This window comes from Schistocerca nitens, chromosome 8, assembly GCF_023898315.1.
Source record: "Schistocerca nitens isolate TAMUIC-IGC-003100 chromosome 8, iqSchNite1.1, whole genome shotgun sequence".
Classification (NCBI taxonomy): domain Eukaryota; kingdom Metazoa; phylum Arthropoda; class Insecta; order Orthoptera; family Acrididae; genus Schistocerca; species Schistocerca nitens.
Genome location: NC_064621.1, coordinates 365,640,237 through 365,666,194, shown reverse-complemented (window position 1 = coordinate 365,666,194; position 25,958 = coordinate 365,640,237). Strand labels below are relative to the sequence as shown.

General features: G+C 42.3%; 1 protein-coding gene across 1 annotated transcript in view; it reads left to right on the top strand.

The window, feature by feature from the left end:
• The window catches only part of LOC126199572 (nose resistant to fluoxetine protein 6-like), a 231,358-nt gene that overhangs the window by 194,970 nt on the left and 10,430 nt on the right, over window positions 1-25,958 (top strand). The window contains exons 11-12 of the mRNA XM_049936495.1: window positions 7,248-7,390; window positions 25,116-25,224. Coding sequence (XP_049792452.1) covers window positions 7,248-7,390; window positions 25,116-25,224 — 252 coding nt within the window. The remainder of the gene's footprint in view (window positions 1-7,247; window positions 7,391-25,115; window positions 25,225-25,958) is intronic.

The following is a 25,958-nucleotide window of genomic DNA, read 5'->3' as shown; positions in this document are numbered from 1 at the left end:
GTGCTCAGAGCCATTTTAAATACTGTTTCACAACGAAGTTCTTCAGACGGCCGGTGTGGCCGAGCGGTTCTAGGCGCTTCAGTCTGGAACCGCGCGACTGCTACGGTCGCAGGTTCGAATCCTGCCTCGGGCATGGATGTGTTTGATGTCCTTAGGTTAGTTAGGTTTAAGAGGTTCTAGGGAACTGGTGAACTCAGATGTTAAGTCCCATAGTGCTCAGAGCCATTTGAACCATTTTTTGAAGTTCTTCAAATGGTACCACCAGTTTAATCAACAGGAACGTGTAGTCCCAATCGAAAGTCATTTAAGCTCTACAGAATCAAACTGTGTCATGTAAACATTTCAAAAACGAGCTCTTGAAAAATGGCACTAAAAAGCTGAATACCTGTTACCGTTACACACACATACACACTGTTATTAACATCCCGAATAAATTTACCATCACTCGCAGAAGTGTGGAACTACAAAATTTTTATCAGACAAAGCAAAATAAATCAGTGAACGCATGGAGTAGAGCAACACAACACTGAATGTTAGCAAGCATCAAATTTGGACTTCATATTTGTGGGTTTCAGAACGGACCGCCTGTATTTTGGCTGTTGATGTTTTTTATTTCACAGCAAAGTTGGTTTTTTTAGTTTCACAAGGCTTATTCTTTGATAACCTATCCCCCCTCCCCCTCCCTGAATCGAAGCCCACACACGCTTTAATAAGTTGCTCGTAAACTGGAGATTTGAAAGATTTTTTTGAATCATAAGTGTGTAGTACTTGTCAATGCAGTGTTCTGGGAAAAAATAAGATTAAAATACTAAATTTAAAAAACTTGTGTGATTCATCAAAATATTACAACTTTTTCAAAGAGAATATTATTTATGTTTGAAATTAATTAAAATATGTGCAATATTCTGAAAACTCACTATTAAATACCTAAAAATTATGAAAACAATACCTCTGAAATGTGAAAGTTAGATCGTTGCTGAAGCTAGTTCCAGTGCTACATCGAAGAAATATATCGCTGCAATGTTGTGACTTACTCCCATATTATTCCATTTATCCCACGTATTCCATACTGTAGGATATGTTGGTATATTACAGCATGTTCTAAACACAATTTAATTCAAAATTATTAAAAACAAATGGAAATTATCTTTATTTCTCGAAGACGTGCTGACACAGCGATAAACACCTTTTTCAAAGCACATGCTTCCACCTACTGGAAACATGCAGAAACGTACATGGTCTAAGGCAGGGCTTCCCAACCTCTTCAGCTGGCGGACCCCTTCTTCAGTCGAAAATCCATGGCGGACCCCTAGTCAGTCCAAAGCACAGGAACTTCAAATTTCAGAGTGAAACCCATGGGAACTGAAAGCTTCTTAATCTTAATGCAAGTGACATATTCCCAATGACCCCCCTCCCCCCTAAGTATCAATAGTCTTTCATTTAGAGATGAATAAAAACAACTTGAAATTAACGATCCAATTTGAATTCCCAGTGTATCCAGACACTTACTAGTGGATTTACTCCCTTTGTTCAACACACTAAAGCCTGATTAAAATTACTTGATAATTGACATTTCACACGTAGGAGCTGCCTTCCTCCAAGAGCAATCAACGTCACGTCCAAACTGTTCGCTGTTGACAAGCTGCCGCTTGTGGTCTGCTCACTTCCACTGTTTGGCTACTGTTGTGTAAGGAGCATGCATATTTCGTAACAGTCGTGTGTGTGTGTGTGTGTGTGTGTGTGTGTGTATAATACATTCGCCCAGTTTACATGCGTTTCCAAACTCGGATTTCGTAAGCCGATGCCCCAGTTCCGCTTTTGGTTGGTCAGGTAAACACTTTAAAATCTGCTTTTATAAAGCCATTTTCAGTTCCACTATCGATTTTCGTGCTCATGTAAACAGGTCGGAAAGTCTAGCTATTTTTACGTCTTTTCGTATCTATTGAACGGCAAGCGGCAGGCGGCATGACAACAGTTTAGCCACAGCAAACAGCTTCAACTAGTACTTGGACACTATATCGAGCCACTCAGCCTCGACTGTAAACAAATTAGGAAAACAAACAGACTCTCTTATTTCTGTATAAGAAGACAAAGCATTTCACAGAACGTAAGACTTTTTTTCTCAAAGAAAACAAATCTGGCAGAGGAGGTTTACCTTTTACAACGTGGCACGTGGAAAGTCGTCATTTGTTTACGCTCGCAGCCAGTTGCCACAATATAGTGTCAGGAAGTAATTGTAATTGAAGTATAGGCAGGCCATATTTTTAAGTGAAAGGACGGAATATATTATAAAGAAAAGAAATTAGCTTTAGAGATCATTTTAATTTTCGTAACAAAAATATCAATGCCAACAGAATTCAATTAATAATTATTTTGTAAATGATAGAAGACAGAAACAAAATTCCTACAGAGTTATAGTTCAGGTACGTTCACAGAGCATCTAAAAAGAAAAATGCTTTCTTCTTTATTATAGATGAGTTTGTAGGAATAATAATGGAATCCTAATGTGATGGTTGAGGGTGCTTCTGCTGACACAATTTTGAAAGATTGGGTTCAGTTCTTGACCACTGGAGACGGATGTCTGGTTCCGCATCTAGACAGCTTCGGTACTTAGTTTTGTGGGCAGCGTAGATCGAGAATCCAGATTCACGCATGAATGTTGTGGCAAACGGAAGAAGTACACGTTTTGCCTTTTCAACAACGGGGTGGTATTTTTTGTAATCCAAACGGATCCAAAAGTGTGAGTAACCGTCAATGTCAAAACTTGATTTCAAGATAGGGTCTGCGGCAATTTCTATCAACAACTCATATTCATTTAAGGATAGAATGTTCGGCTTTTTGGATACAGTGAATGGGTTGACCACCCATTCGTATTTCAGCAACTTCTCATCTTCAGCTGTTGGGAAATAATGCTCCAACAATGACATCAAGCTTCGGAGATGTTCCAGGATTTGATGAAACAAATTCTTCCCAAGCGCCAATGTTTTGTTTTTCAAAAACTTTTTGAGAAGAGAAAAACACTTGACCTCCCCCTCCTCGACACTCACTGCCCAAAAATTGATTTTCCTCTTGAATGCTCTTGGAGTGAAATATTCATTTCGTTCATTTTGGAGAAAATATCTGACAAATAGGCAAGTATACACTGCCAATTTTCGTCATTAATATGGTCTGCTAATTTCGTGTTATGCTCCAAAAGGAAAGCTAAGACTTCCAATCTTATTCGTACAACCGAGAGAGTGCAATCCCACGTGAGAGGCACCTCACTTCTGTGTGGAGAAGCAGGGAACGATGAAGGCTTCCCATATCTTCACACAGTATTGTGAAAAGTCTTGACTTCAACGGCATTGATTTTATGTAGTTAATGATTTGAAAGGATTCGTCTAAAACTTTCTTAAACGAAACAGGCATTTGTTTCGTAGCTAAAGCGTATCTGTGGAGAGCACAATGACTACTGCTGCAATTCTTGGCGTTTTCTTTGATTTTCGTTATTGCTCCGATTGTAGGACCCGTCATAGCTTTTGCACCATCTGTGCACACATCTATGCAATTAGACCACGAAACTTCGTTAGTCCTTAAAAAAACATCCAATAGACGTAATATTTTACCACCTGTTGTGTTGGCAGGTAGTTGTCTGCACAATAAGAGGTCCTCCTCAAAACATGCAGAATATTCATAACAGACAAAAGCCAATAAAATCGTTCATCCTGCAACATCGGTGGATTCATCTGTCTGCAGAGAAAATGAATTGCGTTGGATGCGAGAAACAAGAGTGTCTTTCACATCATATGACATGTCAACAATGCGTCTCTTCACAGTATTGTTTGACAATGGCACTGAAGATACAAGCTTTACTGCCTTTTCGTCTAGCATGCTAGAAACAGTATCATTAACACACGCTTTATGAGATTTTCTGCAATGGTATGAGTTTTGCCTGTTTTTGCCACTTGATAACTAACCAAGAAAGAAGCTTTTAATGAATTTTCATTAATTGTTTTTGCTTGAGTTTTCATGCAATGCTGAGAGGCAGCTAGTTCAGCACTCTTCCTTTTGAAAAAATCGATGTCTTTAGCCTGGAAATCCGGGTGAGTACCTTCAAAATGATGGCGCAATTTAACTGGAACCATTGAACTGTTCGGAAGGACTTGCGCACAAATTACACACTGAGCTTTACCCTCCTTTGTCTCCATAAAGCCCATTTCTTTCGTTGCACTTACGCTTCTTGGTTATTCCACTTCCACAGGAAATTGCAACCCATGGAGTACTTACAGCGTTTTCACATTATAAATCCGTCTGTGGAGCTTCTTGTGACTGTTCTTCCTTTGGTCGTCCTCCCTCCTCATTCATTTCAACCGGGAACTGCGCTTGTTGTGAAGGCGATGGAGAAACTGCACCCTTCTTCAATGATCCTGACTTCAGCCACCGATCCATGTTAGAAGTAATAAACGGGTCAAAACTCGACTTATGAAATGGGTAGTGCACTGAAAAAGCAAGTTTAACATTTAATGATGCCTGGTGCAGCATACGTGGCAGCGAGTGCTGTGATTGGTCGACAAAGCTCGCTCCGTCCATGCGTAAAAGGTTTCAGCGCATCTAGCGCCGTGAGCCGGCGCACAAACGACCCCCGTATTGTTGCGAAACAGTCGATCAGAGAAGCCGCATTCTCCGGCACTAAACTGTGTATGCGTTCTAACTTAGGAACCGCAAAGGCTGCTTGGGAATACGACCTGAAGTAAAAGTACAAATGTTTTTCACACGAAAAGAAATAGTGGTGAATTTGATTTTCACATTTTTATTCAATAATTTTACTCATTATTTTACACGATTCGGTGAAAGGTGGACGCGGACCCCCTAGAAATAGCCGGCGGAAAGGTGGACGCGGACCCCCTAGAAAGAGCCGGCGGACCCCTAAGGGGTCCGCGGACCACACGTTGGGAAGCCCTGGTCTAAGATATATGATACAATCACGACAGGGGGTTTATTCCCTAATATAGAAATTGGAATCTAGCTTATATGCTACATACAATTAAAAACTGAGCAGGCTACGCAAGACACCGTTTGATTAGGTTTTGTTTCAGGCAAACATGTTTCAGTGCTTTCTGTGCTATCTCCAACGGGTTTTATTTATTTTCTTTCTGATAATTATCATTAATGTTAACATCTCTTGAAGTTATATGAATTTTGGCTTAAAGGAGCAATAACTAAGCGTCGAATTTTACGTTAGTTTACATATACAGCTAAAGACACATGTCACAGATTTGAGGCCGTAAATGTCCCTGTGCTGAAAATTAAGACTAGGATACCAATTCGGAAGTAACATAGTTACACAGTTGTTTACACACCTCACACGATGCTGTCAGATATGTATTCGCGTATTGGTAATCATGTGGCTTGTCATCTGCAAACAACTAAACCTTTTCTATTTTTCTGATTTCCTCCATTTCAGATTTAAAATCTCTCCATTACATCGCGTTATTTGGGATGTTAGTTACGGTTTTTGATGCTGTTGTCTAGTTACCTTGTTTTGGCGTGTTATAATATTTGTCCCTTTTGTTGCTGCCGTTTGTACCGCTTACACCCGAATTTGATGTGTTTCATCTGCAAAATACGACGTTTCTGCGGCCATTTCACATGGTTTTATAGATATGTGATGCTTGTTTCGTTGCATTTTGCTTGAGGAACAGCACGCGATTTCAAAGTGTTGCTGACATTTGAATTGTTTTGCTGGTGTGTGAGACAGAGAGCGGGTGGGGAGGGGGAGATGCAAATACAGTGAATCATAGAGAGGAGGAGGGACGACAGTTTAACGTGGAGAGTAATCATAAGTCGTTCGTCTATTGATATGAGGTGTGAAGTTAAGAATCTTCACGTTCAAACATGATTTAGAAGCACAGAAGCCGAAGAAATGAATTAAAATTTGTGCCAAGGCTGGGGGCTCGAACTCAGATTCTCTGAGGTTCGAGTCCTCCCTTGGGCATGGATGTGTGTGTTGTCCTTAGTGTAAGTTAAAGTTAGATTAAGTAGTGTGTAGGCCTAGGGACCGATAACCTCAGTAGTCTGGTCCCATAGGAACTTACCACCAATTTCAAATTTTCCTTTCGCTTTTACATCGGCGGTATTTTGATGCTGTAGTCTAGCTACCTTGTTTCTGGCGTGTTTTAAGTATGTGTTAGAGTGGGCACTGGAATAGGGTAGTCTGCGCACCTGTGTTAGCCACACAGCCAGGTGGTGTAGGGGCTAACACATCTACATCTACTACATTTCTACATCTACATTTATACTCCACAAGCCACCCAACGGTGTGTGGCGGAGAGCACTTTACGTGCCACTGTCATTACCTCCCTTTCCTGTTCCAGTCGCGTATGGTTCGCGGGAAGAACGACTGCCGGAAAGCCTCCGTACGCGCTCGAATCTCTCTAATTTTACATTCGTGATCTCCTCGGTAGGTATAAGTAGGCGGAAGCATATATTCGATACCTCATCCAGAAACGCACCCTCTCTAAACCTGGACAGCAAGCTACACCGCGATGCAGAGCGCCTCTCTTGCAGAGTCTGCTACTTGAGTTTGTTCGTGCGGTTCTAGGCGCTGCAGTCCGGAACCGCGGGACTCCTACGATCGCAGGTTCGAATCCTGCCTCGGGCATGGATGTGTGTGATGTCCTTAGGTTAGTTAGGTTTAAGTAGTTCTAAGTTCTAGGGGACTGATGACCTAAGATGTTAAGTCCCATAGTGCTCAGAGCCATTTGAACCATTTTTGAGTTTGCTAAACATCTCCGTAACGCTATCAAGCTTACCAAATACCCGTGTGACGAAACGCGCCGCTCTTCTTTGGATCTTCTCTATCTCCTCCGTCAACCCGACCTGGTACGGATCCCACACTGAGGAGAAACACTCTAGTATAGGTCGAATGAGTGTTTTGTAAGCCACATCTGCCTTGTAAGCAGGAGACCTGGATTCAAGCCCCGACCGTGGTACAAATTTTAACTCATTTCTTCACAGATAGTATCTAAGATAAAGGCGAGACTCAATATATTTCAAGGGGAATGTAATTCTATAAGTTAGAAGCTTATTTTTAGGTGATCTCTTCTATAGTTTATTATGACGCAAGAAGGCATTTTTCTGTATGTCGAGCCCATCACCTTGCCGCTTCCAGCTGCGATAACACGCTATGAGGACGCAGCTATGTAACATCTGAAACGCAGCTCCATCTCGCGCAGAGGTGCTGTCTCTGACACGGAGCCGTGTTGCAGGGTTCGCGTCGTCGGCGCTGTCTTGGCGGCCCTTCCAGCCGCTGGGTAGGCTCACGTACAGCGCCTACCTGGTACACTATACGATGCAGAAGTGCAAGTTCGGCCTCCAGTTCCACGAGGAGTACGTAGCTGAGTCGCGCGTGGTGAGTACAGTCTGGGAGACCATCTGGAAAAGGAAGCCCTATTCGTTCGTAACACTGACGCTTGTTTACGGTAACGTCGAGTATCTGTTAACTAAGGGTAGTCCATATCCCATATCGACTACTTTGATTTTTATTGCTTTACCAAGCATCCAGGCGACTGCTTTTTTATTGTTTTGACGTTTATTAATTATCATATTCAATTTGCACTTAAATGGGAAATTTGTGTAGTAAATAGAGGATTTGGGAGCGGTAGCTGCTGGAACGTAATTAGATTGTGTGGTGTTTTCGCTACTTAGGAGTGGAATAATATAGCTAACGGCCATCTTTTCCACGCTACCACTCCTGGACATTGAAGGATAATTCAGTGTCATTCAAGATGAAACGTCTGTCATTAGCGTACCGATAGTCAAAATATGTACCTCCCTGCGTTTTAACAAAGTTCTTCCCTATTTGAAAATCTAAAGTTCAGAAAGTACAGTATCGGTCAAAAGTTTTCGATCACCCACTGAGCAACACCAAGAAGGAGTTGTGTGATGTAAACGACAGTTGGTAGGCGTGTTTCTACATCTGAAATACGACGTCTATTCAAATTTCGAGTCAGTCGTATGAGAATGGCGCTACTAGCACCATTATGAGGATGCAAATCAGGCTTGCTTCAAATGCAGGCTGTAACGGTTATTACCTTGGAGACTGGACGTGGAGAGTTGATGTTAGTCAAGAATGTATTTAAGGCTACAAAGACGGCATTATCAACACTTCACTGAGTTTGAACGAGCTCGTGTAATACGGCTACGAGAAGCTGGATGTTTCTTCTGCGATATTTTGCAAAAAATCTAAACAGGAATGTAGCCACTGAACATGATTGCTGCCAGCGATGCTCACGGGAATGTACGGTCGCAAGGATACTGGCTTTCCGTTAGCCACGTGGCACTACCGAGAGGGAACCTGCGATCGTAGCGGTCTCGCGGTTCCAGACTGTAGCGCCTAGAACCGCTCGGCCACTCCGGCCGGCTTCAGCTCTTGCAGTCTTCGAAATTGTGTAGATGGTATTTTTCCAAAAGTCTGATGGTATATCGCCAGTGTTCTGTATGCTACGAGCCAACGCGAATAGTCGTTTTGTTGCCACTTCCCCCAATGATTTTAGGGATTCTGATGGAATGTTTCCTTCCCTTCTGCCTTGTTTCATGTTAAGTCTTCCAAAGTTTTTTTAAATTCTAATACTTGATCCCCTGTCTCTTCTACATCGATTCCTGTTTCTTCTTCTATCACGTTATCAGACAAGTCCTCTCCCTCATAGATGCGTTCACTGTACTCTTCCCACCTCCCTGCTCCCTTGTCTGCATTTGACAGTGGAATTCACGTTGCATTCTTAATGTTACCACCCTAGCTTTTAATTTCACCGAAGGTTGTTGTGACCTTGCTATATGCTAAGTCAGTCCTTCCGACAATCATTTCTTTTTCGATTACTTAACATCTTCCATGCAGCCATTTCGTCTTAGCTTCCCTGCATTTGCTATTATTTCATCCCTCAGCTTCTTGTATTTCTGTATTTCTGAATTTCCGTGAACATTATTGTACTTCCTTCTTTCATTGATCAGCTGAAAAATTTCTTGTGTTACCCATGGTTTCTTCGCAGTTACCTTCTTTGTAGCTCAGTTTTTGTTTCCAATATCTGTGATTGCCGTTTTTGACATGTCCATTCCTCTTCAACTGCACTGCCTACTGAGCTATTCCTTATTGCTGTATCTATAGCCTTAGAGAACTTCAAGCGTATCCCACTTCTTTGCGTATTGATTCTTCCTGACTAACCTCTTAAACTTCAGCGTACTCTTCATCACTGCTACATTGTGATATCGGTCTATGTCTGCTCCAGGGTACGCCTTACAATGCAGTATCTGATTTCGGAATCTCTGTCTGACCATGCTGTAATCTAACTGAAATCTTTCTGTATCACCTGGCCTTTTCCAAGATTATCTCCTCCTGTTCTGATTCTCGAATAGAGTACTCGCTATTACAAGCAGAAATTTATTATGGAATTAATTAGTCTTTCTTCTCTCTCATTCCTTGTCCCAAGTCCATATTCTTCTGTAATCTTCCCTTCTATTCGTTCCCCTACAACTGCATTCCAGTCCCCCATGACTATTAGATTTTCGTCTCGCCTTTTCTCTACTTCTTCATCTTGCGACGTTGGCATGTATACCTGAGTCATCGTCGACGGTGTTGGTTTCTTGTATATTCCGATAAGAGCCATCCTATCACTGAACTGTTCACGGTAACACACTGTCTGCCCTACCTTCCTATTCATAACGAAAACTACACTCGCTATACCATTTTCTGCTGCTGTTGATATTACCCTATACTCATCTAACCAGAAATCCTTGTCTTCTTTTCACTTCACGCCACTGACCCCTATTACATCTAGACTGAGCCTTTACATTTCACTTTTCAGATTTTCAAGCTTCCTTACTATGTTCGTTGGTTATTCAATCTTTTTCTCGTGGACACCTCCCCCTTGGCAGTCCACTCCGAGAGAGCCGAAATGGGGACTATTCCGGAATCTTTTGCCGATGGAGAAATCATCATGATACTTTTTCAATAACAGGCTACGTGTACTGTGGATACACGTTATGTGTTTTAATGCAGTGGTTTCCATTGCCTCGTGCATCCTCATGTCGTTGATCATTGCTGATTCTTCCGCCTTTAGGGGCAATTTCCCACCCCTAGGACAAGAGAGTGCCCTGAACCTCAATCCGCTCCTCCGCCCTCTTTGATAAGGCCGTTGGCAGACTGAGGGTGACTTCTGATGCCGGAAGTCTTCGGCCGCCAATGCTGATTATTAATCAGAATTTAAGTGGTGGCGGATTTCGAACCTGGGATCGAGAACGTTTTGATTACTAATCAAAGACGTTATCTCTAAACCACAGGTGCAACTTCAGCCAACGGCACATCAAAATAACTCGCTTTTGCTTGATTCCTGGTCTGCGTATAAAAATCATGCTCATTTAGGGCAAACTATCCCTCCTGATAAGTGTGTGACATTGCAGTTCATACAACCTGGGACCACTGGAGAAATTCAGTGGCAGGATGTTTGTTTTTTCCGTGCCTATAAAACATATCATCGCATTATCTGCAGCTACACCGTAAAGGATAGCCAGTTCCACGATAAGCTCCATGACAAACTGTTTCACATTCAGTTGCATGCTTTCACATTCCATCAGTTCTCATCACCTGTATACCAATTAGGTTCCTTTCGGAGTATGCTGATGCATTACCTCCATACTTAACAATCATATACAACCGTTCGCTCGACGAAAGATCCGTACTCAAGGACTGGAAAGTTGCACAGGTCACACCAATATTCAAGAAAGGTAGTAGGAGTAATCCACTAAATTACAGGCCCATATCGTTAACGTCGATATGCAGCAGGATTTTAGAACATATATTGTGTTCGAACATTATGAATTACCTCGAAGGAAACGGTCTATTAACACAGTCAACATGGGTTTAGAAAACATCGTTCCTGTGAAACACAACTAGCTCTTTATTCACATGAAGTGCTGAGTGCTATTGACAAGGGATTTCAGATCGATCCCGTATTCCCGGATTTCCGGAAGGGTTTTGACACTGTACCACACAAGCGGCTCGTAGTAAAAATGCGTGCTTATGGAATATCGTCTCAGTTATGTGACTGGATTTGCGATTTCCTTTCAGAGAGGTCACAGTTCGTAGTAATTGACGGAAAGTCATCGAGTAAAACAGAAGTGATTTCAGGCGTTCCCCAAGGTAGTGTTATAGGCCCTTTGCTGTTCCTTATCTATATAAACGATTTGGGAGACAATCTGAGCAGCCGTCTTCGGTTGTTTGCAGATGACGCTGTCGTTTATCGATTAATAAAGTCATCAGAAGATCAAAACAAACTGCAAAAGATTTAGAAAAAATATCTGCATGGTGCGAAAAATGGCGGTTAACCCTAAATAACGAATAGTGTGAGGTCATCCACATGAGTGCGAAAAGGAACGCGTTAAACTTCGGTTACATGATAAATCCGTCTAATCTAAAAGCCATAAATTCAACTAAATACCTAGGTATTACAATTAATATCAACTTAAATTGGAAAGAAGACATAGAAAATGTTGTGTGGAAGGCTAAACAAAGGCTGCGTTTTATTGATGGGACACCAAGAAAATGTAACAGACCTACTAAGGAGACTGCCTACACTACGCTTGTCCGTGCTCTTTTAGAATACTGCTGCGCGTTGTGGGATCCTTACCAGGTGGGACTGACGGAGTACATCAAAAACGTTCAAAGAAAGGGACAACGTTTTGTATTATCGCGAAATATGGAGATAGTGTCACAGAAATTATACAGGATTTGGACTGGAAATCATTAAAAGAAAGGCGTTTTTCGCTGCGACGGAATCTTCTCACGAAATTCCAATCACCAACTTTCTCCTCCGAATGCGAAAATATTTTGTTGACACCGACTTACATAGGGAGGAACGATCACCAAGATAAAATAAGGGAAATCAAAGCTCGTACGGAAAGATATAGGTGTTCATTCTTTCCGCGCGCTGTAAGAAATTGGAATAATAGAGAATTGTGGAGGTGGTTCGATTAACCCTCTGCCGGGCACTTAAATGTGATTTGCAGAGTATCCATGTAGATGCAGATGTAGATGTAGATGTAGACATCAATATGATTCTATTTGCATTCCTTAAGCGTGGATACCTAGCTGGACGTCCTGTACGAATTCCCAAGAAGTTCACCTCCGATCTCGATCGTGCGAACCTTCTTGATCACTGTGGCACGCCATTTTTCATTTGGTGTTCATGTTGCAAGTTAATGGTTTGTGTCCATTTAGTGTAACACAACAATCCCACAGAAGATTGATCTCTGCAGCTCCCAGACATTCATTTTCTGTCGTCCTCCTGAAGCAAGTGGTGAGTCATTAGCACCTAATACTTTCCTTGTCGTAATTCTTAACACAACACTTTCAAATGACCCTTACTAAAGTTTGAACTTCGGACCTCGCACTCAAGTGGATGCTTGTAAGTCAACACTTCCACATCAGGACGACCTCTCCCCCAGCGTCCTGAAGTTATCTCTCCCCGAGCGTGAGCATGCACGCAAATGACCAGCTTACGTTCTTCTTCTGGCCATCCAAATTATCAAATTATTTTGCAACAACTTTTTTTAATTGTTGCGTACCGCCCATAGTTTCCAAGGTAGGAAGGCACACATGAACGCCAAGAAAGTTATAAATAGAAGGCATTTTCTCACTTGGCAGGTTGTGTCTCACGCGCCAAATGTTGACGTCATGTGTCCTGCAGACATGTTCATTTGTCACCTCTATCCTCAGAAAGCACTTTTACATCTGCAAACGTCCCTTTCTCACTTCGATCCGCCGATAGAGACTTGGGTCCAATCTGGTAGCAGCTCGGACATACAAGAGAAGTCGAAACAATTTTTTCGGCTATCAGGTATCGCTAGTGTTACAGTGTTGAGTGAGATTCAGGATTTTTATAACAGCTGCATGGTCAAAGCAAAAGCTACTGATGACAGAAAAGTGCGTTTCACGTACACAGCTGGTACTCTCTGTTTCCACTACGCTGGGTTGCAAAAGGCGTACAAAAAACTCTGGGCCCCTGGCAGTAGGCCAGGACGCATCATCCTCCACTTCCACTCCCTTCAGCTTCCCCCCTCTCTTCCTCACATGTGGTCGTAGCCGATGAAACTTACTTGTCGCACAGAAAAATTTGCCACATTCGAATCTCTACCTCACCTTCAGATGGACTCTGAACATAATGCTTTGGTCAACCATGTGGAAAGGAGACTCCTGACTTGAGGGAAGAAACCGAGTCCATATTTACACGAATGAGATGAAAAATAAACGTTTCTTATAAATTTTACTGCTGAGATGTTACTGAAAGAAATTAGAGACTAACCTTCAAGCAGTAAGAACAATTGTGACAATTAATCAAGTAAAAGGAAATTGATTCTTTATTATTGACATAACAAGGGAAAGAGACACGCGATCTAAAAATCGTTTAAAAGGCAAGATCGCAATTACATAAATGATTACCAGTCTCCCCTGATTATCCAGTTATCTTCAGATGCGAAATGACAGCAAAAAACTGCACTAAGAAGAGGCACTAAAAGCAATTAATTAAAACATCGATACAATAAACGAAGGTCAATTACATATCGAGGTGCGTAATGTATGTTCCGAAAATAAGACAAAGTCGTCATGTCTGCATCACAGTCATATCTCATGTAAGAGACGGAACACAATAAAATAATGGTTTATACCATGTGACTAAAACAGTAGCTATGCAAGACCTGCAAAGTTTAAACAGTGATGTCAGTACAAGGTAGAGTACAAAATGGAATTATCCAAGCAAGAATACTTCAGAACAAACCCATCTTGCAAGCCATCTTTGATATACAATATTGTGTGTACAATCTCGTTACAGCAGTAACCCGTCTATGACATACACGGCGTCCCGAAACTATCCGGTCAAATTAATACAGGAGATGTTGTTGTTGTTGTGGTCTTCAGTCCTGAGACTGGTTTGATGCAGCTCTCCATGCTACTCTATCCTGTGCAAGCTTCTTCATCTCCCAGATATACAGGAGATATAAAACATCAAAACAAGTATATGTAGTTGCTGTACGATGTTCCCTGACGGCAATTTCTGATGCTAGGACGATTTAAATAGTAGAAGTCTAGCATGCTGAAACTTCCAGGCAGATTAAAACTGTGTGCCGGACCGAGACTCGAACTCGGGACCTCTGCCTTTCGTGGGCAAGCGCTCTACCATCCGAGCTACCCAAGCACGACTCACGCCCCACCCTCACAGTTTTAATCTGCCAGGAAGTTTCATATCAGCGCACACTCCGTTGCACAGTGAAAATCTCATTCTGGAAACATTCCCCAAGCTGTGGCTAAGCCATGTCTCCGCAATATCCTTCCTTTCAGGAGTGCTAGTTCTGCAAAGGTTCGCAGGAGAGCTTCTGTTAAGTTTGGAAGGTAGGAGACGAGGTACTGGCCGAAGTAAAGCTGTGAGGACGGGGCGTGAGTCGTGCTTGGGTAGCTCAGATGGTAGAGCACTTGTTCGCGAAAGCCAAAGGTCCCGAGTTCGAGTCTCGGTCCGGCACACAGTTTTAATCTGCCAGGAAGTTTCATATCAGCGCACACTCCGCTGCAGAGTGAAAATCTCATTCTGGTCTAGCATGCTAATTACAGCACTGGCACTCACAAGAACGACTCGAATGTGCGACCCTTGGTCTGTACACACGCAGTACATTCTCAGACCATTGAATGTAATGTCCGTTCGAAGATTCCTGGCATGTCCGCAATGGTACCGACAGCGACGGTTAGCGACGAGGTCATCTTCTGTTTCCACAGCTGTTTCATACACCAGGTGTTCCATATGCCCCCAGAGGAAGAAATCCAGACACAAGAGGACAGGTGACCTGGCTGGCCAGGACACAGGGCTACCTCGGCCGATCTCTCGGTTCCCAAAGGCGGCTCTCAGGTGATTCTTGAGACAGCAATGCTGAAACGGGCTGCCGCCATATCGTGCTAAAAGTACACATTTCGCCTAACATTTAGAGGTACATCCTCCAGCAGTTCTGGCAACATATGTCCCACGAAGATGTGGTATCTCCGTGCGTTGAGGCGGAATGGAAGAATGTGTGGTCCAATCAACCTGTTACCGAGTATTCCGGCTCATGCATTAACATCAAATCACTGATGAGCACGAGGTCGAGTACCTCGTGGATTCATATGTGCCCAAACATGCCAATTGTGGATACTTAATCAGCCTTCACGAATAAACAACGCCTCGTCTGTGCAGAGGACTACGGCCAGAAACAAGAAGTGCACGGCAGTCTGTTGTAAAAACCATTATTCGAACAGCACGCCTTGGCGAAAATTTTACGGGTGCTATTGGTGCCACATGCTGAAGGCGGAAAGGATGAAGCTACTGGTCATGTAACAAATTCCACACAAGCCTACAGGGTGATAATTATTGAACTGTATGAAATAAAATCGTCATAACTTCAGAAGGGTTTGCGTTTCGACGTTCAAACTGCACGGCTGGCCGCGAAGCTGATGGAAATTAGTATGCTCATGCATGGTTCGGTTTAGCGACGAATCCCACTTTCATTTTTATGTGTTCGTGAAAAAGCAAAACTGGCGCATTTGGGGGACTCACAATCCGCATTTCACGATCGAGAAGTCTCTTCACACTCAAGGGTGACTATGAGGTGTGCAACGTCCAGTGACGGAATAATCGGTGCGAAATTCCTTGATGGCATGGTGACTACCGAACGGTACGTGAAGATTTTGGAAGACGAGTGCATCTTCATTATCCAAAGTAACCCTGATTTCGACAAGATGTGGTTCATGCAAGACGGAGCCCGACACCATCGAAGCAGCAGAGTGTTTCTTGCGTTGGAGGAGCACTTTGAGGACCGAATTCTCTGTGGTACCAGAGGCCACTGGCACGGACCTCGATTGCCCACCATATTCTCCGGATCTGAATACATGCGACTCCTTTTTGTGGGGCTACGTTAAAGACAACGTGTACAGTACAGCAATAACCCCAAAACCATTTCTGAGCTGGAAACAGCCATTCAGGTCATCGACAGCATCGGTATTCCGATACTTCAGCGGGTCATGCAGAATTTCGCTTTTCGTCTGCGCCACATCATCGCCAAAGATGGCAGACATATCGAACATGTCACAACCTAAATCCGAATATCTGTAGTGACGTTTAAATGTTGAATAAAGCGTGTGCATGCCGTAGTTTGAAACTAATTTACGTTTTTTTTCATATAGTTCGATAATTGCCACCCTGTATGTCTGACGCCAAGGATGTGTGCAATACGTCGGTACATGTAGATGGAGTGTCCTCGACATGTCGTCTTCCGTTTCGGGAATTTGCACTGTTCGATTCTGACTTGCATCACGCATATTTGCACGGAAAGCGCCTGTTTCACATAGTAGGCGATGCAGACGTCCGAATGTTTGGTGTTGTGAAAGCTGTCGGTTGGGAACGTGCTGTCGATACTCTCTTACTGCAGCTTGTCCATTTCCATTCACAGACCCGTATATCAGATGCAAGTAAGCCATTTCAGCAAAAGTAATCTGCTTCATGTTCGCTGTTGTTGTCACAAGGTGAGTTGGTGTGTTTACAAGGAAATTACCTTTTTTGTCAAAAGGCGATGATGCTTGCGAATGAATCGGTGTGTTTCCAACCAGACCTCAGAGCCAACCATCCGTACAGAGCAGTTTTGAACGGCAGTACGCATTCCCAGTCAGCGACACCTACACAATAACTTAGTCAGCACCATTAACAAAATGTTCCTTAACATTACAAGCTGACTTCAGAGACCATATGTCAACTGTCTAAATATGTTTGTTTTGATGTTCCCTACCTCCTGCATTAATCTGAACAGATAGCTTTGGCCCATTCGGTGAGGTAAGCAAACAAACAGGCGGCTTGGCTCAGGCACAAGGAAAGGCCGGATGCTGATGGATGGCGCACGAGTACACATAATAACAAAAACACCATCATATAATATAAACAGTAAAATACAGTAAGTGAAGAAAATGTAAAAGGATTAATTAAATAACATATATGTAACCATCTGGTGAGCAAGATGTATGAGACAGGCGAAATTCCCTCAGACTTCAAGAAGAATATAATAATTCCAATCCCAAAGAAAGCAGGTGTTGACAGATGTGAAAATTACCGAACTATCAGTTTAATAAGTCACGGCTGCAAAATACTAACGCGATTTCTTTACAGACGAATGGAAAAACTGATATAAGCCGACCTCTGGGAAGATCAGTTTGGATTCCGTAGAAATGTTGGAACACGTGAGGCAATACTGACCCTACGACTTATCTTAGAGGAAAGATTAAGGAAAGGCAAACCTACGTTTCTAGTATTTGTAGACTTATAGAAAGCTTTTGACAACGTTGACTGGAATACTCTCTTCCAAATTCTGAAGGTGGCAGGGGTAAAATATAGGGAGCGAAAGGCTATTTACAATTTGTACAGAAATCAGATGGCAGTTATAAAAGTCAAGGGACACGAAAGGGAAGCAGTGGTTGGGAAGGGAGTGAGACAGGGTTATAGCCTCTCCCCGATGCTATTCAATCTGTATATTGAGCAAGCAGTAAAGGAAACAAAAGAAAAGTTCGGAGTAGGTATTAAAATCCATGGAGAAGAAATAAAAACTTTGAGGTTCGCCGATGACATAGTAATTCTGTCAGAGACAGCAAAGGACTTGGAAGAGCAGTTGAACGGAATGGACAGTGTCTTGAAAGGAGGGTATAAGATGAACATCAACAAAAGCAAAACGAGGATAATGAAATGTAGTCGAATTAAGTCGGGTGGTGCTGAGGGAATTAGATTAGGAAATGAGACACTTAAAGTAGGAAAGGAGTTTTGCTATTGCCGGCCGAAGTGGCCGCGCGGTTCTGGCGCTGCAGTCTGGAACCGCGAGACCGCTACGGTCGCAGGTTCGAATCCTGCCTCGGGCATGGATGTGTGTGATGTCCTTAGGTTAGTTAGGTTTAATTAGTTCTAAGTTCTAGGGGACTAATGACCTCAGCAGTTGAGTCCCATAGTGCTCAGAGCCATTTTGCTATTTGGGGAGCAAAATAACTGATGATGGTCGAAGTAGAGATGATATAAAATGTAGACTGGCAATGGCAAGGAAAGCGTTTCTGAAGAAGAGAAGTTTGTTAACATCGAGTATAGATTTAAATGTCAGGAAGTCGTTTCTGAAAGTATTTGTATGGAGTGTAGCCATGTATGGAAGTGGAACATGGACGATAAAGAGTTTAGACAAGAAGAGAATAGAAGCTTTCGAAATGTGGTGCTACAGAAGAATGCTGAAGATAAGGTGGGTAGATCACGTAACTAATGAGGAGGTATTGAATAGGATTGGGGAGAAAAGAAGTTTGTGGCACAACTTGACTAGAAGAAGAGATCGGTTGGTAGGACATGTTCTGAGGCATCAAGGGATCACAAATTTAGTACTGGAGGGCAGCGTGTAGGGTAAAAATCGTAGAGGGAGACCAAGAGATGAATACACTAAGCAGATTCAGAAGGATGTAGGCTGCAGTAGGTACTGGGAGATGAAGAAGCTTGCACAGGATAGAGTAGCATGGAGAGCTGCATCAAACCAGTCTCAGGACTGAAGACCACAACAACAACAACAACAACATATGTAACACACCTAGTGTTCCTTCTTAATGAAATGTTCTGTTGACATTTCAGATCTCAATGCAGTTAGATAATCAGCTAGAATTAGTAATCATTAAAATTTATGTAATTGTGATCTTGACTATTAAAAGATTTTTGTCAAATAAAACTTTTTACCTTTAAAAAGAGGAAATTGAGGTTGATAACTCTGTTGATTGAAATGATACTGGTTACAGTTCTATTGTTCGGAAATTTCACTTACTTACGATGTCTCTGTAGCACTGATTTCGGCGACATGATGCTAGACTGCCCTCTATCTCCTCTGACATCATTAGAGAGAATTCAATATTCAGAGTTTCACGGTGTCCAGAGCGTGCCGAAAGTACCACATTTCAGGCATTACCTCTCACCGCGAACAACGCGGTGGACGACGGCTTGCACTTAACGACCAAGACTAGCGGCGTTTTTATACAGTTGTCAGTGCTAACAGACAAGCATCAATGGGTGACATAACCGCAGAAATCAATGTGAGGCGTACGACGAACGTATCCGTTAGGAGAGTGCGGCGTTAATGGGCTATGGCAGCAGACGACCCGCTCGTGACCTGGGCTCGTGACCATATCGGCTGGACCCTAGACGACTGGAAAACCGTGTTCTGGTCACAAGAGATCAGATTTCTGTCGGTAAGAGCTGATGGTAGGGTTCGAGAGCGAAACAAGAGCCCACGAAGCCATGGATCCAAGCTCTTAACAAGGCACTGCGCAAGCTTGTGTTGGCCCTATTATGGTGCGGGCTGTGTTTACATAGAATGGACTGGCACCTCTGGTCGAATTGAGCCTGTTATTGAACGGAAATGGTTATGTTCGGCTGCTTGGAGGCAATTTTCAACCATTCAAATGTTCGAATGTGCGTGAAATCTTATGGGACTTAACTGCTAAGATCATCAGTCCCTAAGCTTACACACTACTTAACCTAAATTATCCTAAGGACAAACACACACACCCATTTCCGAGGGAGGACTCGAACCCCGCCGAGACCAGCCGCACAGTCCACGACTGCAGCGCCGCAGACCGCTCGGCTAATCCCGCGCGGCGACAACCATTCGTGGGCTTCATGTTCCTGAACACCGATGTCATGCCACGGGGCCACAATTGATCGCGAATAATTCGAAGAACATTCTGGACAATTCTAGCGAATGATTTGGCCACCGTGATAGTCCGACAAGAATCTCGTCAGTTATTTATGGAACATATTCGAGAGGAGAGTTTGTGCATAAAATCCTGCACCGACAACACCTTCGCAATTATGGACGCTTATAAAAGGGACGTAGATCAATATTTTTCCAAGGGATTTCCAACGATTTTTTTTTTAGTCCATACCACGTCGAGTTGCCGCACGACACTGGGAAAAAGGAGATCCGACGCGATATTAGGAGGTATTCAATGACTTTGTCACCTCTGGATGGTATCCTTGTATGGAACTGAAACACTGACGATTCAGACAAGTAGAGAATAGAAACTTTTAAAATGTGACGCTATAGAAAAATCCTAAATATTAGATGGGTAGATCGTGTAATTAACGAGGAAATACTGAACCGAAATGGATAAAAATTAAATTTATGTCGTAATTTGACTAAAAGAAGATATCAATTGGTAGGGCTCATCCTGAGACAGGAAGGAATCATCAGTTTGGTAACAGATGGAAGTATGCTTGTAAACATTTTGGTTGTAGACCAAAGGATTAATACGGCTGCTGCAGCTATGAAGAGCCTTCAAAGGATACAGCAGCGTGGAGACCTGCATCAAACCAACTTTCGGATTGAAGACCACGGTAACAGCAACAACAACGACAACAGCATATCTCTTGAGGATTTTTTTAAAACTTACTAGTCAGTTAAAAGGCGGTGCTAGTAGGGCGTGAATTTTTGTATGTTTTTTCTGGTCACATGAATACAAAAATTACAGAGGGGGCTTTCAAAACGACAAACAACCAGAAACTAAGTTACGGAAATAAATGTTTTATATGACAGCAACAAGTGCATTTTGAATTATCTAGATATAAAAATAACTATACATCATGTTTGCTTTTAGTCATACACCATTCGAAGCCGTTAAATTATTATTTCATTTGAATTTTCCCTTAAGGCGCTGGTGTGATTATAAGAATTATTCTTGTAGTTACATCAACACATGGAAGATGCGTGTAAAATGTTGAAATGTCCCCTTAGAAAAAATTAAAAATGACAGTGCTGGAAAACCTCTTACGTTATTTGATTTTCAAACAGCAGAGCAAAACTGAACGTACTCAGACAGTTCTCTCTTTACTTATTCTGATCGTCACTAAACTGACACACAATATTTTTAGCACAACGCAACGTGACTTTTAATAATCCCTACAAAAGAATGGCCCTGACTAACAATAACATATGCCTTTCGTGAATCACTTACCTCACAAAAATCTTCGTTACTCGAACTACTGCAATACAGTGAGCGCCAATACTGCCATCTAAATAAAAGATTCTAACTACTGAAGGCACTAACTACTGATAGGCAAAATGAAAAATTTTGATAGAGAACAAACAATGTGTTTACCTTAATAACGTTCAAATATATACAGGGTGTTACAAAAAGGTACGGCCAAACTTTCAGGAAACATTCCTCACACACAAATAAAGAAAAGATGTTATGTGGACATGTGTCCGGACACGCTTAATTTCCATGTTAGAGCTCATTTTAGTTTTTTCTTCCACGTACGCTCAATGGAGCACGTTATCATGATTTCATACGGGATACTCTACCTGTGCTGCTAGAACATGTGCCTTTACAAGTACGATACAACATGTGGTTCGTGCACGATGGAGCTCCTGCACATTTCAGTCGAAGTGTTCGTACGCTTCTCAACAACAGATTCGGTGACTGATAGATTGGTAGAGGCAGACCAATTCCATGGCCTCCACGCTCTCCTAACCTCAACCCTCTTGACTTTCATTTATGGGGGCATTTGAAAGCTCTTGTCTACGGAACCCCGTTACCAAATGTAGAGACTCTTTGTGCTCGTATTGTGAACAGCTGTGATACAATACGCCATTCTCCAGGGTTGCATCAGGGATTCCATGCGACGGATGGTGGATGCTTGTATCCTCGCTAACGGAGGACATTTTGAACATTTCCTTTAACAAAGTGTTTGAAGTCACCCTGGTACGTTCTGTTGTTGTGTGTTTCCATTCCATGATTAATGTGATTTGAAGAGAAGTAATAAAATGAGATCTAACATGGAAAGTAAGCGTTTCCGGACACATGTCCACATAACATATTTTCTTTCTTTGTGTCTGAGGAATGTTTCCTGAAAGTTTGGCCGTACCTTTTTGTAACACCCTGTATATGTTCAAAATATATATATATATATATATATATATATATATATATATATATATATATATATATATATATATATATATATACCACTGCTGGCGGCTCACCTCCACTATAGTGGTGGGCAGGAAATCGCGTATCTGTTAGAAATCACAGTGATTGAGAAGTCACAGATATCACAATAACAACTTTACAAAATCTAACTGCGATTTCAGTCACAGTTAGCAGTCGCAAGTAGCATTTCACATTCAATGCCGTGAGCCATCTGTTGGCCGAATTCCATACTCCTTTCTGCGATTTCAGTGACAAGTCGCGGCTAGAAGTCGCAAGTAGCAACTAAAAAGCGCGGTTAACAGTGCTATCTGTTGGCCAAAGTTCGTACTACGCTCATCTCTGCGAGACGCTATCGAATCAAACTGCGATTTCTGTGACAAGTCGCAACTAAGAGTCGCAAGTAGCAACTAAAAAGCGCAGTTAACAGTGCCATCTGTAGGCCAAAGTTCGTACTACGCTCATCTCTGCGACACGCTATCGAGTCAAACTGCGATTTCCGTGACAAGTCGCAACTAAGAGTCGCAAGTAGCAACTAAAAAGCGCAGTTAACAGTGCCATCTGTAGGCCAAAATTCGTACTACGCTCATCTCTGCGACACGCTATCGAGTCAAACTGCGATTTCCGTGACAAGTCGCAACTAAGAGTCGCAAGTAGCAACTAAAAAGCGCAGTTAGCACTGCCATCTGTTGAGCAAAGTTCATACTACGCTATTCGCTACCGAGTCAAACTGCGATTTCTGTGACAAATCGCAACTAAGAGTCGCAAGTAGCAACTAAAAAGCGCAGTTAACATACTTTTCCTAGTGCCATCTGTTGACCGACGTACGTACTTCGTTATGAGAGCCTTGTGCCTCACGAGATCGGTGTGCTGTGTGTGCATATGAAGGGCTTATTTCACTAGTGGCACAAGTCCATTTTTGTTCATTTTGAGATACAGAGTCGTAAAGTTAAGTGAGCGCTGAAAAATCTGCAGTTGAGATACCAGAAATATTCAAGCATATGGCTTCTTGCTAGAGATGAACCTTTATTTATGTTTGTTTGGATTATTAATTTCAGAAGCATTATAGACAGAAAAGTGGAGGTAATGGACTTGTACCACTATTGAAATAAGCCCTTCATATTATATGATGACATGTACATTCAGCATCAGTTATGGTTGGTCAAATACTGCTGTGACTCTGAATGTATTATATTAATAAGAAGCAACATTGCCTTTTTCTCCTGAAAATATCAAGTAACGTAACAAATTTGTTTGATTCTGCTTCCAATATGACAGTTTTGGTTAATACTCCACATGCCTACAGGACTTTGCAATGTTAACACAGCAGAACTCAGACATGTGTATAAGTGCAGTGAAATGAAAGCAGTATTATTGAGTCATATGAATGCCTCACTTTTGTTCCGACACAGTTTAAGACTCGGGAGAAAAGTTTTACACCTGGTGTTCTACATGGCAACTTCACACACAAGAACTTTTTGCCGACGCTACTACCACCTACATAAGTAAGCTTTTCCTGTGTTTCTTTCAAGTAATGCACTTAAGCTATTCCTGATTTAACTGGAAGATCTGTACTTCCCACTTTCATATCAACAGCCTCAAAATACACATTGTAGACTTCGGGATATGTTACAGATCTGTGCCACACCAAGATTGTGGAGAAAGGGGGGGGGGGGGGGGCGGCATGTCACTCTCCAACAAGTGTTTACCAATAAGTAAGTGGCGGAAAATTACGGGTATTGGACGGCTTAACATGTGGAAAATGAGATTTTTATTGTTCACTCACTGTATATAACATTTATTATTCCTTTAAAATCGCACAACAACTTCAATAAAACACAGTTTAATCACTCACACACTTATTTACAATTATTTCACTTTTAAACTGCAAATCCTCTACGAGCTGTCTTGAATCTTCACGAGTCTCTCTCAACAGCCTTGATGTGGATAGATACGTACAGCAACCAGTAATCAGAGTCAGAACTGCGTCTGCAAAAACACAAGGATTATTAAACAATTTTTGCTGTCACTAATTACTAGCAATATAATTGACAGAGTAGATTGCTAATATTTGCTATAATGAATATCACATTTGCAAGAACGATCTCACTGAAGTAATTAAGTCCATCGAAACGCTTAGAAACTAACCTCTCGTCTGACGAAAACGGTCTAAAGACGCAGTGACAATTTCTTCAGATCTGTTGACAATGATATTTTGAGTTATCACTTTACTGAGTGACTGAAATGTAGTTCAGGTACCTGTGAACATAACAATACGTTAGAATTCATTTTCTAAACACGAACTATAACGGTACTGTACGGCTACTTACATATTAATTACACTATTAATATTTTCACAGTTGTTTCTTTAATACAAAATTAAAGCCAACAGAAGAAAAAACGTAAAACATACTTACCAATAACAGGTTTGTTGAGATGCAATTTTCTGTGTGGACAGATGTAACTTTTTCATACGGTGGTAAGTCACAGAAATCGCAGGAGTCACAGAAATCGCAGAAGCAGCAGAAGTCACAGAAATCGCAGAAGTCGCAGAAATCGCAGGAGTCACAGAAATCGCAGAAGTAGCAGAAGTCACAGAAATCGCAGAAGTAGCAGAAATCGCAGAAGTCGCAGAAATCGCGGAAGTAGCAGAAATCGCAGAAATAGCAGTGGCGGAGGGATACACGACCTATGTTCCTTAACTGCGACAAATCACAGTTAAGAATAACAGATACTGAAAAGTAGCATTCACAGAAATCACTGATATCGGAAAATCGCAGTTTAGCCCATCACTACCTCCAACTGCCCAACGCTACGCGCTGTTCACATCCAACTGCCCAACACTACAATAGCGAATATTCCAACAATGCCAGCCAGCCACAGACTGCACACAGCACTGTCAGTGATTTTCATGCAGAGCGCCACGTGGCGTTACCAACATAAAAACCTAAACAGCCTGCTTACAATGTGCCACATTAATAGTAAGCCGAAATGCTTGAGTGACGCTGAATTAGACAGGTGCTTAGTGAAGTTGTGGAACTGTACAGCGGAGATTTTAATGCCATGCTTTGTTTTGCAGATATCGCACTGGTTCTCTGACATAATGGAGGCCTACTTCTGTGCTCTGGTGCTCTGTCTCATGGTGGAGCTGCCAACCTCAGCACTGTGCAACGTGCTCCTGCCCCAGGGTAAGCATCTCTTCCAGAATCAAATTTACAGCGGACTGTGCGCTGATATGAAAATTCCTGGCAGATTAAAACTGTGTGCTGGACCGAGACTCGTACTCGAGACCTTTGCCTTTCGCAAGTTCTGTAAGTTTTGCAGGAGATCTTCTGTGAAGTTTGGAGGGTAGGAGACGAAGTACTGGCGGAAGTAAGGCTGTGAGGGCGAGCCTTGAATCGTGCTTGGGTAGCTCAGATGAAAGAGAACTTGCCCGCAAAAGGCAAAGGTCCCGAGTTCGAATCTTGGTCCGGCACACAGTTATAATAAATATATTTTGTCTACACTGTTGTTTCTTTCTCTTTTTTCCACATGTCTTTTAAAAACAGTGATGAATTCCTTCATTCAGTTCAGTCATTTCCAGAGACTTTATCTTTCCTTAGCAGTGACAACTGTTGCTTTCAATAATATTGAGTAAATGCTTTTCTTCTATTTTTGTCGCCACGCAGTTCTTATCCTCTGCATCTACATCTACATCTACATTTATACTCCGCAAGCCACCCAACGGTGTGTGGCGGAGGGCACTTCACGTGCCACTGTCATTACCTCCCTTTTCCGTTTCAGTCGCGTAAGGTTCGCGCGAAGAACAACTGCCGGAAAGCCTCCGTGCGCGCTCGAATCTCCATAATTTTGCATTCGTGATCTCATCGTGAGGTACAAGTAGGGGGAAGCAATATATTCTATACCTCATCCAGAAACGCAC